General features: G+C 37.3%; 1 protein-coding gene across 1 annotated transcript in view; it reads right to left on the reverse strand.

The window, feature by feature from the left end:
* The window catches only part of LOC136858346 (OTU domain-containing protein 7B), a gene marked incomplete at its 5' end in the record, with an annotated part of 300853 nt that overhangs the window by 87972 nt on the left and 193846 nt on the right, over positions 1-19035 (reverse strand). Inside the window, one exon of the mRNA XM_067137821.2 lies at positions 17993-18245. Within this exon, the coding sequence (XP_066993922.2) occupies positions 17993-18245 (253 nt within the window). The remainder of the gene's footprint in view (positions 1-17992; positions 18246-19035) is intronic.

A 19035-nucleotide genomic window follows, 5' to 3' on the forward strand; every position in this document is an offset into this window, starting at 1 on the left:
TTGCACTCTCAAAAGGCCTGACCTTCTCAATTTTAGTGGTCCCATTCTCAATGATTGTGTCCAATGTTGGCTCCAGGCAGTGCAACCTCCTGTTGTTAGTGAACAAGCTCCTCTTGGTTTTGTCACCTGTATCCTATTCTGTTGTCTCCTTTGTGTCATTTCTATGCTCATGTCTGGGTTCACCTCCCCGTTCCCTTCTCCTACACTATAACACACCTACTCCACAAATAGTATCTGTTTAAAATCTTATTTTCTAAGAATATATGATCATCTAACACTTCCACTTAGTTGTTGAAACTTCCTGGTAAGCTAAGAGAACTAGATTAGCAGATTATGTTGTTATTTCCACTTATTTCACTTCATCAATATCGCTGCATGCAAATTACGTGTCATATTCCAAAGAGTTTTATTTACTCGTTATAAAAACACATTTCCTCTTGAGGAACGTCAACAGTTCCAGGAGGTATATTGCTCTCCTACGGTTGTGTTGACGGAAATTTATAACAACTTCGGGGGCGGATGTTGAAGACTTAAAAAAATTACTGAAAATGACCAGTAAATTGTCCTTAAATTAATGGAAGAAATGCTATAAAATAAGTAAAAAGTGACCTAAAATATTTGACCAAACCGAGTTCTGGTAACTGTGTGACAATGGTTTCACCAGTAATATATCTCTGTTCTATTCACTGCACAGCTTTTGTTTTTACAAAAATAATTATCTCCTAATTTACTCTAAGTGTATATAAATACTAACCATGATTTGCTTTGCCTCCAAAGCACCTGTGAACACTACTTGTTCCTTGCACTCGTTATATCTTTCAGATGTTTTTCTAGTTTAATGTGCTGTTGTACATCAAACTTCCTTTCCGCACTCACTTTAACACTGCACAATTTGCAAAAATAAACATGCCCATCTGTTGTAAACAAGTCTTTTCAAAATTCATTCACTAGCTGAATTAAAAGTAGACTTTGTGGTGGTTTCACTTTTGGCCTTTTTCTTGCACAAAACTGCTTGGGAGGATAATTCTGTACTGAAGCAGAAAGTTATATTACTGTTGTTTCCAATTCCTTCTTATTTTTATTTGTTCTTGGCCTTGAAGTATACGGGGATGAATGACTGGCTGAAGGGGCACGTGCAAAAGCTGGTGCATTCCTTGTGCTTGAGAAACGTTGGGAAATACTTTCTCCTAATTATCAGAGTTCTGCATTGTGTTCCTGCACGTATCTTGGAATCAAAAGTCTCACAGGTAAAAACCTTTTCCTTACCCTTTCTCAGTCACGAACTGCTTGATCTTTCAAGATACTTAGCAAATTTAACCATATGTAAGAAAAATGTATAATTCTTTTCATGTTGCCACTTGTGAACTTCCATCAGTATGACAAAGAATACGTGAATAAATTTAAAAAACATCTTAAAATGTTCTAAAAATTCTTCAAAACGCTACATATTGACCTAAAACCACTTGAAAGCTGAAATAATGACCGACCACCCCAAATCAGCAAAAAAATGCAAAATAAAAATGTTAACATTGATGCGTTCACAGCCATACTTGTAGACATGATATGGGCTTTTGGACTTATGCCATGTGAAGAAAACAACGTGAAACTCTTTACGTTCCGCGGAGAACTTTGCTCTGCGTCTTCGGAAGATGATCTGCTCACAATGAAGAATTCTACAATATTGCAGAATAGTTGAGATTTCTTCTGAAGACGCGGAGCAAAGTTCTCTGTGAAACGTAAAGAGATTCACCTTGTTTTCTTGACATGGCGTAAGCCCAAAAGCCCATATCATGTCTAAAAATGTGTTGTTACCGTTTGTTATATCACAGAATAAAAATCTATACTACTGAGCAATGTCCTTGTGCAAAGGAGGAAAAAAAAAAAGATAATTCAACAACATCTGCCCCCTAATAAACGACTGACACTAGCTAGTAGAGCAGCGCGGTATATTTGTGGATGAGAGCAGCCTGTGTAGATGTTTACACCTCTTTCTCTGTGGTAATATTAACGACAATATGGACATTGTACTTTCAGTGTATCCAAATTGGAATTGTAATAGAGCATGTCATTACAGTGTATCGTTATTCATTCTTAAGCTACTAGGGTTGTATTTTGACCTGTTACACTTCAAAATATAGTTAGCATGTAAAATATCACATTTTAATTCTAAGGAAATTTAACAAGAAAGCTAGGGATCTTTTCATTTAAATTTATTTCACCTAAGATACTACAACAAGCTACTTGAATTATGAGTAATGTTGGATATATTATTAAAATAAACCCACTGCAACACTAGAAGTACACACTAAAACTGGTTGATGAGCTAAGGAACACATGATTAAGAATAGAAGATTCTACTAGGTATGAAGTTTCCCCTGGCAATCGGTATAAACAAGTTTCATGTTCAGATTTTCACAGATTTAAAAAACAAAAAAAAAACAAAAAAACACTAACCCTTTAAGCTCATATATCAGAAACGTTCTGATATCGTGATTTTATTTTCTGCTCATAATTATGTCTGACATTTAAGTAGCTAGCGATTCTCTGTCAATACCTAGACTTAATAGAATCCATGGCCTTCTGAATATTATTCTTAGTGTGGTTTGGGCAGGCAATCTGAGCATGTATATCAAGCACTGTGCTTACAGTGGGAAGGTGCAAAATGACTTTGCGCAAATCAAGTGGGCCGTATTGACATCAGCGCAATTGTGATGATTTGAACTCAAGATAGTCTTTCTGAACTTGGAGTTGGGAATTGAGTATCAGGATGCTTCAGAAGTATACAGTGAATCTAAAGTTGAAGGCTTCAAATCATCAGAAGAAAACGACAACTCTGGGTGGGTACCCTAAAAGCTTACGCACACAGGATCAAAATGTGTACAAGTGAATACACACAGGGACATTTTTAAATTATGCATATTTAGAGTACATGTAAGCATGTTAAGTTATGAAAAAAAAAAAAAAAAAAACTGTTCTAGCTATAAAAATTTGAAAAACCACCACTATTTCTCAACAACTTGTATACTTGTCTAAACATAAACTGGGTGAGAAAAAAGTCCGTAAAACAACTTATAGTGTGAAAATACTATAAGCCTGTAATACTTCTCACATGTCTAACAAGGAGGGTCAACTGTACATGTACTATTTTATGCATACTGTTCAAATCACCCTACATTGTTACAGGTACTTCAGGTCCAAGTTAACGACAATCTATTGTTGTCTGGCATTAGAAAGGTAAAGGAAGTACTAAAGAAGGAGGATTTAAAATTTTATGAATTTCATTTTTAAGTCCACATTGAATCGAGAATAATAGATAAGTAAAATTAAAAATCCACCTTTTCAACACTAATACTAAACTAAACAAGTTAACATTTACTTGGAACCAGTTTCGACGCTGGTGAACGTCATCTTCAGCCAAATATGAGAACAGGCATTCGTAAATATACATATCATTATATCAATGCACATGTGAACACACTTAATATGGGACTTACAATGCCCCTAAAAGTATCTGGAGAATAAAACTTCAAATAATCACAATGTCAAAATCTTGAGGTCACAATTAGCACAACATGATTCTCTGTCAGACGGCACGATAAGTTTACTAGCACTCACTCAAGGTCAAACAAAGTGAGCAGTACACCACCTTCCCTGCAGGGAAACACCACTCCAAGTGAGAGGTACACAAGGGAAGAAAGCAGTAGGCTGAGGAAAGGAGAGTGGATGGCCTTGGAAAATTTTTCAGCCGTCTCACAGATGTATGATAGCAGTTGAGGGTTAAATAGATTTCAATATTCATGTTACAGGAAACTATCCACAGCTGTAATACAGTTCCATAGAAACAATTTACAACATTTAAAACAGGCGACTGTTCAAAGTTTGTTTTTCAAGAGTAATTTTAATGTTTAAAAAGGAAATGTACACATGTTTCATCCTTTATACTTCTGATCAATTGTGACAAGACCTTTTATTTAAATTGAGAATCTTCCTACTCTAAGTGGAACTCAGGACTTTCAAGATTCCATCATGAGTAAAATAATTAAGAGTCGTTCTAACTGTGACTGTCACAATTACAGAGAAACTCTATATGTGGTTCGACCTTAGTATAACATTTCATTTCTGACAAGACATTTAATTTATTTGAGAATCTTACAGTTCTAAGCCGAACTCAATATTTTCAAAGTTCTAACTTGAGTGAAAAGAATCATGTGCTAACTATGACTTCAAGATTTTGAAATTGTGATTATTTGAAGTTTTTTTCTCAAGATACTTTTAGGGGCATTGCAAGTCCCATATTAAGAGTGTTTATATGTGCACTGATTCGTAATGATGATTGATATGTATATTTAAGATTGTTGTTCTCATATTTGGATAAAGATGATGCTCACAAATGTTGAAACTAGTTCCAAGTAAATATTATAACTTAGTTTAATATTAGTATTGAAAAGGGGGATTTTTAATTTTACTTATCTATTACTGAAGAAGGAGAAAGAAAAACAGAAATTATGTAATGAAAAGTATTTAACATTTTCTTAGCTGATGGTACAAGTTAAGCCATGCATAAATTGAGGAAGAAAGAACATGTTGAAAAACACAATGAGTAACTTAAAAAAAAAAAAAAAAAGTGAAAGAAAACAAACAATACAGAAAAGGAGAGAACATAACAGAGAGAAAAAAAATAAAACAGAAATTAAGCAAACTATAAATATATACATAAATTAACGAATGTAAAACGTGAACTAAATTATGATGTCTAATTGTTGCAGCCACCAGATAGCAGTTGATGCTATCAAAAGGTCTTCAATAGTTTTTGGAGAAGGCTCTATGTACTGTATTTTCTCGCATAATTAACACACTTCTTTGACAAACAACAGGCAAAAAATTCAGATGCGTAAATTATTCAAGGAATTCCGATATTAAAAAAAGTATTTACAATGTATTTACATTTAAAAGAATCCATCAAATATATACAAACACAATTGGTGCAACTCATTTGCGGTTATCATCATTTGGTGTAAAATTACAGCATGCGTTTCTTTCTGAAAGTTAGAAAGGGTACATAAGGTAAGCTGGAGACACAGGTTTGAAGTACCAACACTGGAAAGTTCCCTTCCCATTACAAGCTGACAATATGACCTGAACTGAAATAAATATGAACTAACAAAAGTTCAGTTCGTGTAAGTACAGAATAATGACATACCGGCAAAGAAATAAAAGTCTTACCTTTTACAGGGTACTGTCTTTGAGTTTGCTACTAACACTGGAGGAAGAACTGCTGCTACTGTTATCATTGCTTACATCTCCCAATAAGAAATATTCGAAGCTCTTTTCAATCACCTTCGAAGAAATCATGTCCCAAGCATGCAATATCCACTCACAAATTAGTTCCACAGGTGGTTTCCGATCTTGCTTGTTGGGCTAAGTTCATGAACACTTTCCGCCATCCAGCACTGATATGAAAACTGTCCATTACGAGAAGGGCTGGGCATCAAAGGAGGGACCCTGCTCAATTTCCCCAAACTGTTCGTATCCAATCTTGTACGAGTGACGTGTCCAGCCACCCATTTCCTGGATACAAACGTGGTTCCTTCACAGAAATTTTACTTTCGGCATTGTTTTTTGCTTTAGAACAACGTAACGTGCAAGCTTTCTGCCATCAGCTGTTACAGCAAGCATTACAGTGCATCATTGTTTTTCGCTTCCCGTAGTGCATACGATAACACTCTATGTCCCTTTCGCATCGATTGTTCAACTTTGTGGCATGTCGAAACTTATTGGTGTCTGATGTGCATTTCCTATTTGGGAGAGCAAATATTCCTTAACTTTACGCTTCTCAACCACAAAGCGGTGAAAATCAATAACTTTTTGGTTGAAATCATTCGGCATTCTTTGGCATAATATTGTTTTTTGTCGAAGAGAGAACCCATTTCTCTTCATAAAATTAATCGTCCAGCCTCGGCTAACCTTAAAATCAGAGACAATGATTCCATTGCAGCAGCTATTTCTTGTTCTTTAAAATACAGCATTTTGTGAGAAACGGCATATCCATTGCTGCGTAATGAAATCACATATTTAAGTAGATCCTTCTCTACTTGCGGAAACTTGCCACATTTCGGTCCGCGAAATGCTTTGCGAGACTTATTGGTCGCTTGAAGTGCAATTTTCTGTTTCCACCAGAAGCACACATTGCATTCAGAAACTGAATACTTGCGGCCCGCTGCCGTATTCCCTTATGTTTCGGCGTAACTGATCAATGCGAGTTTATACGATGCTGTATTACTGAAATACTTGCTTATTGTAGATTAATAAACAGTTTTGAGATAACAGAAAGCACATGTACTGCACCTGAAACACTCGTAAAATATCTCTGTAAGACTGGAATAGAATGTCACTAGCCACTTCTACGCCGATTCACTCACCGAACTAGTGCAGTGGTATTTCCTACCGGCTGATAACAGCACACTGCTGAGTATTTGGAATGCTCGGTTTTGCGATAGGAAGGCTGCTACTCGAGTAGTTGACATCTTTATTTCGAAGCACATCCGAAGCTGCATGATGAATGTTTGAAGAAGTGGGCACGTCAAATACAGGAACATTTCTGTTTCTCCACTTTGGACCCAAAATACTGCGATGCATAAATTATGCAAGGGAGTTAATTATGCAAGAAAATACAGTATACATTTGAAGGTGATGTGTAGCATTTTCTGGAATTCTTCTCCATAGTCTATATGAAGCATCAAAGTGGATCAGAGAGCAAAGACCTAAGGAGTACCCCAGAAGCGATGCACATCTCCTATGTAGAAGTGGATGGTGATCAATGATCTACAGCCTGATCCAAGAGCTCTCTGGATAAGGGTGATGGAAGAAGTAGTCAGCTCATTAGAAGATGATAACTCCGGCTGGGCAACCTGCACCTTAGAGAAGGCTGTCGGCCCTAAAAATGCACTGCAAAACCACTTCTTTCATGCTCAGTTGCTCAGTGCATACTCTGTTCATTGGAATGCACGCACTCCGCATAAGATGAAATTCAGGCTGAGGCTGTGTAGTGTCGAGTATTGCTTTCCATTTAATGGGGCTTTAGTAGTCTATTCTTCATTTCAGGTTCGCAATCCAGAGTATTTTTCCTTCATCAGTTTTTGAACCAGCAATAGAGGAGGGTGTCTGGATTTCAGTCGGGCTGACATGATTTTATGGATATCTTGGTGGATTGGAAGTAATTTACCGACCTGTATTTTATTTGCTTCTCGGACAAGATTGTTAGTGCAATGCGGACCTGGAGGAAGGGTGTAGCTAAGGAATGGAAGCCAATGCAGTGGGGCACAGCTGATAATCTGCATTGTCTGATTTAAAAAAAATTTTTTTTAACGATTTGTTTCACATCACACCAACACAGACGTCTTATGGCGACGATGGGGATAGGAAAGGCCTAGGAGTCGGGAGGAAGTCGTTGAGGCCTTAAGGTACAGCCCCAGCATTTGCCTGGTGTGAACATGGGAAACCACGAAAAACCAACGCCAGGGCTGCCGACAGTGGGATTTGAACCCACCATCTCCCCAATGCAAGCTCACAGCTGCGTGTCCCTAACCGCACAGCCAACTCGCTCGGTATTGTCCGATTCATGCCGGTGTCTTTTTTTTTTGTGGGTGGTAATCAGCCAGGCGGAAGAGCAGTATTCAGCTGTTACACCAGACTTAACGCAGAAGTTTGCAAAGCTGTCGTTGAGGATCCCTATGTGCTGCCTGAGTTTAGACAGGGTGCTGTTTTTTGTACTTCGTTTATCAGCAAGACTGGAGAGATGTTTATTATATGACAGTATCCGGTCCAGCACTGCACAAAGATGTTAGAATTCTACAATAAAGAGTTTGTTTACTTATCAACTCCATAGCCAAGATATTCTCCTTTTTTCCCTATTTCTCTTCCCTTCAATTTTATTTTGTAAGATAAGCTGAAGGAGTCTGTACTTATTTCGAATGATATGGCCAAAGTACTATAGTTTCACCCTTTTGATGTTGCGCATGACCTCTAGCTCTTCATTCAGGTGTTGGGTTTACTTTAGTGTTACATATTCTATCAACCCATTAATATAGATACAGTGATGCCAACATTGAAGAGGGGTCAACAATAGTGTGAATCTCAGAAGAGATGGTGAGGCATCTTGGGCAAATTATAATATGCAATTCCAAATAATACTATTTTTTGATTCCTAGAAGTTAAAAAAAAAAAAAAAAAAAAAATGATAAAAAAAATTACACACCCAAACATAACTAAGTTGCTTTTCTTGCAGCATCTTCACACTAAAACTCTAAACACTTGAGGAAGAACTGAATATTTAATATTTCCAGAAGTATCTTTCAGCTTCAAAATTTTAGCCTTCGCTACATCCATTGTTTCACAGTTTGAAATGTCTTATTTAAGGGAACTGCTTGGTAGGAAACAAATTCTCCTTACAGTTAGTCTTGATCAGTGTTCTCAAGTATGTTTTGGAACAATCCAACAACAACAACAAAACACAGACAAAAACAAAGTAGCTGTTCTCAATGAAACATCAACTACTTCTGCATGCTTCTCCACAGTCATGAAAAAGGAATTTGTCCAAAATGTAGTTGCATGCTATAGTGAAGGAATACCTTTCCTACTTGAACTCTCATGTCATCTCCAGATAAACTGCCAGGCTCACTTCCTTGCTTAATGTGTCGTCTTTTAGTAACTCCAGTTACAAGATCGTTGTCATCTATCTGACAACACCTGATATTGAACTTTATATCGGTAATGCATTTCGTTTTAATTTATTCTCAACAAAGAGGCATCTGGCCGAAATTGTGGGTGACCACAAGGATCCGGAAAACAATACACCTTTTTTAATGTATAATAGAAATGTAAAATGAATTATTGTTATCTAATGAGAAGAATATAAATGGTGGTTTAGTATTGTCAAAAAATCCTTCAAAATAATAGCTTTTCCATCTTTTCAGCTTTCACAAAACTCACCATTAAATCCATCAACAATCCATTAATGTATCTGGCCAAGTTATGTATGAAGGGAGCTTGTACTTGCAACATGACACTGTACTTTGTGAAAACTGGGTGCGTTCTTCAGAAATAAGAAGCAAAGTGTGAGGGCACGATATTCCATTGCTGTTTTCACTGCAAGAAATTTGCTATTCCTGGTTTCTTCTCACTTGACTTCTTCACCAATATGAAACAACTATTTCAATGGCTCCCACTGTTCCAATATCGTGTTTACTGAATCAGTGAGAGACATGTTTCAAGATTTGTAACTTTTGAGCTCAGGTCCACTCATTTTCTGATACATCTTCAATTATCTTTTCTGTTGAAGTTTCTTTCAAGTAAGAAATGTACGTCTGCTAACAATGTCTCCATATTTGCATTTCCTTCCAATATTTTAATACCCTTCTGGGTAGCTAAGTGAAGTAGATGACAGATTTAGCCTCGTATAACCATTGAAGGATTCCACTGTTTCAAAAATGCTGACACTCCCTTAACCCTTTCACTCCGGTCAACTGCTCCAGCAGTCCGGAGGGAGCTGTGCCGCACACCCGGGAGACTGCTGTAGCAGTCGAGCTGGAGCCGTACCTCATAGCCGGTCGACTGCTGTAGAAGTCGCGTGTCTTTCGGTTGTTTTCAGTTTCACTCCGATAGACTGCTGTGGAAGTTTGGCCTTGAAAGTCTCCCGTGGCTGTCTTGGGAGTCTATAGTTACGGCTATGATCACCCGATGACAGGAGTAACCAGTTCGAAGGTGAAAGCAATGTGTCCGGTATGCTACTCACTTCGCGCCTAGTTGCTCCCCTGTTCCGATGTGCTTGTGCTTCTTGACTTAGCTTTCAATCGCTTTGAAATTGTGAAAGACATGATGCCAGAGGAAAGATATACTGCGGAGCAAGCTCTTGTCCTCATATTGGGTAGTGACTTTGAAGAAGAGGACTATGATAGCGATTCATCATCTGAATGTGGTGATGGAATAACTTCAATCATACCTTCTACTTCTGGCATGTTTTCTACTCCAGTTAACGTTATGTCGCCTAGAAGGTCGGCCAACTTCGACAATTCAACTGAAGATAAAGATAATGAGGATGAATATCAGGGGCCTGAACAACTGAGAAAAAAGTTAAATTGGAGAAGAACCTAAATCTGAAGAAACATAATTTCGACGCAGCAAATTAGTGGACAATGCTAGAATCTTCTTTCAGTTGTTTTTTTAACACGAGTATCATAACTCTTTTCTGTGAGGAGACTAATAGATACTTTTCTCAGAAGGTGGCTACAGGTGGAGGTCCAGAGAGGGTCCAGAAAGAATGGAGGGATGTGAGTGTGAGTGATATTTACATTTTTATAGCCACGATGTTTATTATGATGAGAGTAAAAAAACTGAGCATATCGGAATATTGGACTGAGAACCCAATTCTTCACACACCTATTTTTTTCTAGGTTGCTACCTCGAGACCGTTCTCAGAATATCTTGAAATTTCTCCATTTTACGTATAATGAGGAGCCTCATAACAATGACTGTTTGCACAAAGTACGCTCCATAATCAAACATTTTAGAGAGCAATACAAGGAGCATTTTCATCCCTATGAAAATTTGTGCATAGATGAGTCGTCTTTTATTCAAGTGCAGACTAAAAATGAAGCAATATATTCCCTCTAAAAGAAGCCGCTCCATGTAACGGGACTCCTCACTTCACCGGCACCTACTGCCATGAAATTCGCCATGCACATAACCTTTTTTCTACCGGATCAACAAATAAACCCCTGCCGTAACCAATGTTGATGAATGTACCAAAGCTGAGACAGGGGTTGGAGCTGCCATAGCCGCTGGTAATCAAGAAGAAAATGGAATTTGAGCTCTTTTAGTTATAGCAGCCAACACCACTATAGTACTAATTAATATTATAATAAAAGAATCCTTACCAAAATCCAAATAATACACATAATTTCAACTCCCATATGCCATTATTCACGCTATAGGGATTGTCCTAGGGGGTTGCAGTCTAATATCATCATTGACTATAAAGCCTGGAAGGGGAGAATAATTCTTGATATAAACTGTACTTTCTCTGCAACTGGGACTTACATACTTCAGTGAATTTGGACGTCACATACTTTACATGAACTCCGCTCTATCCATCTCTACGATCAGCTACAAAACTGACTTCCTTCTCGCCTGCTGACATCATACGACATCGCCTGGTTTGTTGTGCATGCTCCAGTAACCTCTGGAATCTTCCAGATGTATTATTATTTCCCCTCTACTCTACCGTATAAATACCTGGCCTTTCTCTGGATATTTTGAGATGGACTTTGGCCTGTGTGGAGGGAGGAACATCTAACGTCGTCTCCGTCCTTAGGGACATGTGCCCAGGAGTCTTCATTTTCGGGCAGTACTACATGTTTCATGATGAGGTATGACAAACAGTTATTTATTTTCCGTAAATACTTCTAGTTGCACTGGAACTAGAAATTCTGACAGGGAGCATGGCATTTCCAGAACAAGATTCCACTCGCCTTTTAAATATTCCAAGCTTTCATTGACCAACCTAGTCACTACTCCGTTTCGAACTGTGCGTGTGGTGTATGTGGAACTCTGCGAGTCCTACACCACTCGTACCTAATCAGTGCTTTGCCATTTGTGCTTGTGAATGTCTTGAAACTGGTTCATTTGATAAACATTGTGATTTCGGCTTGCATAATAACTTTACTTGGTGACAATGCGTGTGGTAACAGAAGTGGTTATGACATGCATATTTGGACTTTACTTCAAAGATTTCTAGCTGGTATAATCTGATTTTGTAATTGCGTACATCCTTTTCTTATACTTCTTGTTACTCTGGGTTTCTCTTCTAATAGGCATATTTATCCTTTTCCTTGTTTGTCCCTTTCCATTCCTTGTTAACTTTCTTTCATTTGCTCTCTTTTTCTTTGATATTTTATTTTTGTGCAAAGATTATTTTGTATAACTGGTTGGGAAAGTACCACATTTGTATATTCTTCTTTTGATGTAAATTTCTAGAATTTCGGTTTATTTATTTCAATATATATATATATATATATATATATATGTTTCTAAACTTTATTATGGTTTCTTATCTATTTTTCACCCGCCATGTTCCTAATTTCACTTCACACTCCCCTTAATGTTCTAATGTTCTTTAGCACTGTTTCCACTGCGCTGTGTGTTAGTTTTTTTGGAATACTATTATCTCGATAGTTGGAAATCTTTAATTGCCACGGCCTCTATTCTCTATTCGGCATTTACTGCAAGGCTTGAACATTACAACCTACCTATTTAAAACAGCTCGGTGTCATTGATACATTGAGATCTTCCCTTGGCACTATTATTATTATTATATTTAATATATGTATATAACCCCTAACGGGGTTACATTCGGAATCAAGATATTTGTTATTTGCGACATGGTGACCAATTATACATTAGATTTCATTGTTTACTGCGGCTCAGCTACGGACATAAACATGATATGGGCATCTCAGGCAACACTGTTGCTACATTGATGAAGCCATATTTGCGGAAAGGACACACCCTCTATTGCAACAACTGGTACTCAAGCCCCGCCTTGTTTTGTTGGCTGTACGACAGGCTAATGAATGCTTGTGGCACAGTGAGGAACAGTACAAAAGATATGCCTGCAATGGCAGAAAAGCTGAAGAAAGGCGAGCTCGCTTTCCGCTCTGCGTCAGGACTACTGTTAGCACTAAAATGGTGCAAGTTTGGATGCTCTCGACATTTCACAGTGCAAAAGTGGTGGAAACCTCAAAGGTAGATCATAAAACCACCAAGAAAAAAATTGAAACTTTTGGGTGTTGTAGATTACAATAAATCAATGGGACCTGTGGATAGAAGTGATATGGTAATGAAGACGGTGAAAAGTATAAGAAAATCTAAGTGGTACGGCAAGCTGTTTATTCATATAATAGATATGATGTTCAACTCATATTGCCTTTACAACAGATCTGCGAAGAAAATAAGTTATGCCAAGTTTCAAATAGGAATCATTTAGGAAATACTTGAAAAATACAGTGTTAAACAAAGACGATCCGGTGGAGGAAAGAGATCTGAACTTTCCTCGAGACTGATAGCAGGACCTCATCTTCCTGATGAATGGAGTACCTACAGAACTTGTATTGTCTGCAAAGTGCAGAAGAAGAGGAAGCAGACAAAATAATCGTTTTCAGAAGTTCTTCTGCGTATGATAAGTTTTGGAGCAGGGAAAGGCGCATAAGGTTACATTGCATTCCTTACGACACATTTTTGTGACATGGAAATTAATGTAGGTAAAGAATTTGTAATCTGAAATTAATGTTTATGTAAAAATATAATATACAGTAATACAACTGAAATACAGGTAACTGAAGATATAATTTACAATAAAAACAACATAAGTTGTTAACTCCACCAGAACTTCTAAAATAAATTGTTAAATAATATACAAAATTGTAATTTAACATTTATGTATAATTATAATATGTAATTAATAAAATTGAAATAAAGGGAACTAAAGATAAAATTTACAATAATAATCAAAACAAGCTTTTAACTCCGCCAAGGCCGTGTCCTAAGTCACGGATCTAAAAGGAGGATGGGAAGCTTTGCTTGACTGAAAAGTGCTCAAAATATAATCATAAGCATTTGACCAAATATGCATTAAAGGCAAAATAAAAAAATACAATTAACCTCATCCTGTTTTCTCCTCATGTGGCGAACCGTATGGGGAGAGTCGAGTGGAGCGAGACAAGTATCCCATACAGCGGGCTCGGTGAACTGTGTGCTGCTCCCGTCCAGAATGTCACGCCACAGCACTCACTACGTCGGAGTGAAAGGGTAAATTTACCTAATATTATATTTGCATTGTCAAAGCCAAATTATAAAGTTTTCCCATTTCAGCATCTTGATCTTAATTTCTCTATCTAACACCTGAAATATTCCTCCTCCAATGTCATCACATTCTACCAAAGCAAGGAGTAAAGTAATAATCTGTTCTTTTTTCTCACAACAATAAGTAAACACCAATGGATACAATTTTCAGCCATTGTTATCATTATTACCACCAGCAGACAATGAGTAAGTTGCATTTTGAAGACTTGATTATTTCAGATACTGTTGATTTAAGCATGCTTTTCAATATTGCATTTGTTTTGGTTCTGCCACTTCCATACTTTCCAGCAATTTCAGAATCAAGAAAAATGGCCTTGAATAATATTCTAGCATGGTCTGCTGCAGATAAAGGTAAGGTTATCTTCAAGCAAAAAATCATGTGAAATATCATTCAGCATGTATAACACAATTATCACATTTTGTAGTAAAAAGAAATGAGAACAGTCTTCCATTGCCCTATGCACTCATACTCTTCATGATTTTTAGATTTCACATGGTAGCAGCAGTCATAGGTACCTGCATGTTTAATGGAAAAAAAAAAAAAAAAAAAAAAAATCGCATTTGCATGCTTCACAAAACACATGGTTTGGTGAAAATTTAGATGGTCCTAGGCATGGAAATTCTTCCGTATACAGTACTGCTTTTGGTAATGTACATTTCCTGAAAATCATTTTTTGGCCTTTGTCACTTAGCTATTCATTGATTTTATGTTCAAATATCTTGTTATATTATTTAAAACAGAAATAGGCTTGAACTACACAACATCAGCAGAAATGAGAGCAGTCTTCTATTGCCCTCTGATGCACTCATACTCTTCATGATTTTGTAACACTTTGTATTTTGTAACAAAAGAAGGCAAACTCATTTACTAAAGCAGAGGTAACAGAACCAGAATTGAACACACATGCAGGGAACTTTTTACTTTTGTGATATCTGTTTCAACTTTGTTTATAATTCCTAGGTTCTTCAGTCTGGCAAAACTAATTTTGAATACATAAATAAAATAAAATTAAATTCGGCAAAGATGTTACAAGCAATATCAAAGGTTATAAACAAATGTCCCCATCTCATAAATTTTTCACAAACTATCTTTCAATAGAGTGTCTCCTATGTGAAGTACTGTACGAAACATTTTTCGTATTTGTGGGGAAAATTTAAAAACAGCACTTCGAATTACATTCCTCATCCACGATACAGCTATCTACCGCGGCACACTGATATGACAGAATTAGAACTGGCAACTGTCGAATATTCGACATGTTCATATTTTTTCTTGTAATTTCCTCATTTCTTCAAAAGATGTCATGACAGTCTTTTTCTTGTCGTTCTCGGTGTCGACAACAGCCGTGAGTTCAGTTTCATTTGTATTTACAACCTCTTAGGCACAATTTCACAGAAATAAATTAATGCAGTTTTCCGACGATCTGTTTGAGCGCCATTGTTGTAATGCTTGTAAACAAACATACACAGGCTCTGATTTGCTCTTCAATTTAATTTTATTTCATAGTTTTCCATTAGGTGCAAGTTATTTTCTTCTGTAAATGTACTGTTATTTGATTTATCATATACAGTTTTAGTACAGTGTGTGTCTAAGTACGACATCTTCACTTCATTATGGAAAATTAGTAATGGAGTAGTGCAAAATCTGTTGGAAGATCCTAGTGGCTTTATGTCGCTCCAACACCAATAGGTGTTATGACGATGGGATAGGAAAGGCCTAGTAGTTGGAAGGAAGCAGCCGTGGCCTTAATTAAGGTACAGCCCCAGCTTTTGCCTGGTGTGAAAATGGGAAAGCATGGAAAACCATCTTCAGGGCTGCCGAGAGTGGGATTCGAACCCACTATCTCCCGGATGCAAGCTCATAGCCACACGCCCCTAACCGCATTTCCCCTAATATTTTCAAGAATATACCCCTCAGACTGATTAAACTTTTGCTAGTGCATTGTAGATACATTATTGAAAATCTGTATAACTCAGTTTGTGATGTGTTCCAGTTTTGTGTATATATGATCAAAAATTTTATTATTATTATTATTTTGAAATTGGGAATTACACTTTGTGAACAGTTTGTACATTTTTCTAATCAAAATATTTATGCAAGTTCATGTCTCCATGACAATCCTCAGTGTATTAGCTTGAAATAGCTATATAAAACATACTTATTTCATATCTTGAGGATATTTTGTATTTTATTTCCACGAGTAAATGTTGTCAAATATGACTGCCACCACAGGAATTAACATTACCAGTTTTAGGGTTAAGAGAATATTTCCTTTGCCTTTGCTGGCAGGACCTAGTGTTCAAAGTGCACTATGTCTTCTGGTATGGGCTAGAGTAATTTTGTTACTTTCATTGATCTGTCTCTGTCTTATACTTGGCTTTGACAATATGAAAGTGACTGAGGTATGAGTGATGCTAGTAATGCCATTCCTTCTGCAGCCAGTCCCTGCTATGCATGGTGTGAAAATATTGCTCATAGGGTCAGTTGGTGCATGCATTTCAGTGGGCTTGGCAGACTGATATGTAATAGCAACTTCTGGCTTGGTGAGGAAAGCAACGGGAAACTACCACACTCCTCATTTCCCTAGTACGTCTCTTCAGAGATGCCTAGGCCATTTATGACAGCTGATGGCGGTGCTGTTGAGGATCCGTAATTGTTTGTATCAAATTACCATTGTTTCTTTTACAGTTTTATTTGTTCAGGACTGTTTACTGTCACAGAGTTGATATGCAACTAGCTGTATTGCATTCCTGGAGTGGCGATGTTCCTGTCAAAATTTTAGCCAATGGGGTTGCATCTTTGCATTGGCAAAAATGGAAAATGTTTTGCAATTCTTACAAACATATAAATTAGGGTTGGATAGGAGGGTCGTTGGTTTTGGAAGGAACACATTTGACTCCTACAAGTTATGGTACATAACATCACACATCTGAAAATGACAAAATAACTATTCATGAGTTCTATTTTTGGGCTTATGCCGTGTAAATAATTATAAACACACTCAACGTTTCAAAAGGAACCTTGCCTTTCTTCATCAGGAGACAAAAGAGAAGAGAAACGACGTATTGATGGTTGCTAGGAGAAAGCAACAAGCAAGCTTCAAATGGTGCCCAAAGATGTAAAGGGGACGCCATTTTAGCCCAATGCTAGAGACAATGAATAGTAGCAGCAAAGCATTACTCTCTAATGGTTCTGATTATAGGTAGCCATGATTCACTGAGGTTGTAACCTGTATCGCGGTTGAAATTATCTGGATGTTTACGTATTTCAACCGCCTCCCTGATAATTCTTGGGCGATATTGCTTTATACGGGCAAGAACATCCACTTCTTGGAACAAGACATCATGACCAGGTGTTAGGGCATGGTCAGCAACAGCTGATTTATCAGGTTGGTTGAGTCTGATACATCTGGTATGTTCTTTGATGCGAGTACACACCGTTCTCGAAGTCTGCCCAATATAAACCTTGCCACAAGTACAGGGAACTCTGTAGATACCAGGTTGTTGTAATTTAGGCAAACTATCCTTAGTTGGTCGCAGGAGTTGCCTAATCCTAACTGATGTTCCAAAAACAGTTCGTACATGGTACCTACGTAAGATATTAGCAATACGATCCGTCGTGTTATGTATGTAAGGTAGGTAAGCAGTTCCTTTTACATCTTTTTTCTTAACAGAAGCTTCCTTGTTGCTTTCTCCTAGCAACCATCAATACGTCGTTCCTCTTCTCTTTTGTCTCCTGATGAAGAAAGGCAAGGTTCCTTTTGAAACGTTGAGTGTGTTTATAATTATTTACACGGCATAAGCCCAAAAATAGAACTCATGAATAGTTACACGGGCCATGAAAGTCTAAATGATAATATGACAAAATAAGTTATGCCTATAGTGAAGTTTCAACCCATCAAATTCATAAAATCCATAATAATCAGTACTGCTTCTGTACTGCCATAGTACATGTGAGAAATACGTAGTAGTTGGCATCTCTGTATATATATTTTCATAATGATAACTTGAAAAATATCATGTAGCAACAGTATTTATTTTAGAAAATAAAAATTCTTTTAAAAAAATGCAAACTCACGAGTTTTTATCAGAAAGGATACTGCGTCTTCTTACACCTTCTGGTTTGCGAGGTTCCGAAGATGCCATGTTAACTATGCTATCCCACTCTTTCAGCCATTCAGCTTCTGAATAAACAAACCCAGCTTCTGCATTGACTCTTGTCTGCTGCCATCTCCAACGTCTATACAGTGCATCACGACAATTACTATTTGTTAGGAATTCATGCAGGGCCTTACGAAGGGTAAGCAAACGATCATGAAATCCCCACAGACCTAGAACAAACAAAAGACAGAGAAAGTTAACTTGTGAATAAACTAGACTAATTGAATAATATGGACTTCAAATGGTAGGCATAGGATTAAAATACAGTCGACTATTGAACAGAAACAATTAACCACAACAAATACAGTATTTCTAAAAAAGATCACATATTACTTCTCTGACTGACACACATTCCACATATGCATGTTGCCATTCATTTAAAAATATCATTGATCTAAAAGTTTGTTTATATATAGTATCTACATGCCTTAGAATTTGAAATGCAAGAAATGGTGGTAGTGGTGGTTACTGCTTTAAGAGAAAGTAAAACTGGGCAACCATCCCCTATTAACACTAATCAGATGGAAAAAATGGAAGGGGCCCAACACTTGGAAAAATGAAGGTATAAGCCAAAGAAGGACAAGGACTACAAAAAAAGTGCCAAAATGAAAGAATCACTAAGCCTTGAAAACCCAATACCGTTAGAGTCTGAACAGAACATAAGTTGACCGAGGGAAGACAGATAGGAAAGATGAAAATGAAGAGACTGGCACAAGTAAGTGGAAGCAGTGCCAGGACTCTGTTAAGAGCCCCGTAGTCACCAACCACGCTCACAAGTTGAATGCCCCTGGGGCCCCTGTTAGTCACCTCTTATGACAGGCAGAGGATACTGCAGATGTTATTCTACTCCCCCACTAACAGGGAGATGAAATGCAAGTATAATGTAATACAGTTGAACCTGATTTGACAGACACCTTTATTCAGTGGACACCTCCCTATACAGACATTTTTCCATGGAAC

The sequence above is a fragment of the Anabrus simplex genome, chromosome 1 (genome assembly GCF_040414725.1).
Source record: "Anabrus simplex isolate iqAnaSimp1 chromosome 1, ASM4041472v1, whole genome shotgun sequence".
NCBI lineage: Eukaryota > Metazoa > Arthropoda > Insecta > Orthoptera > Tettigoniidae > Anabrus > Anabrus simplex.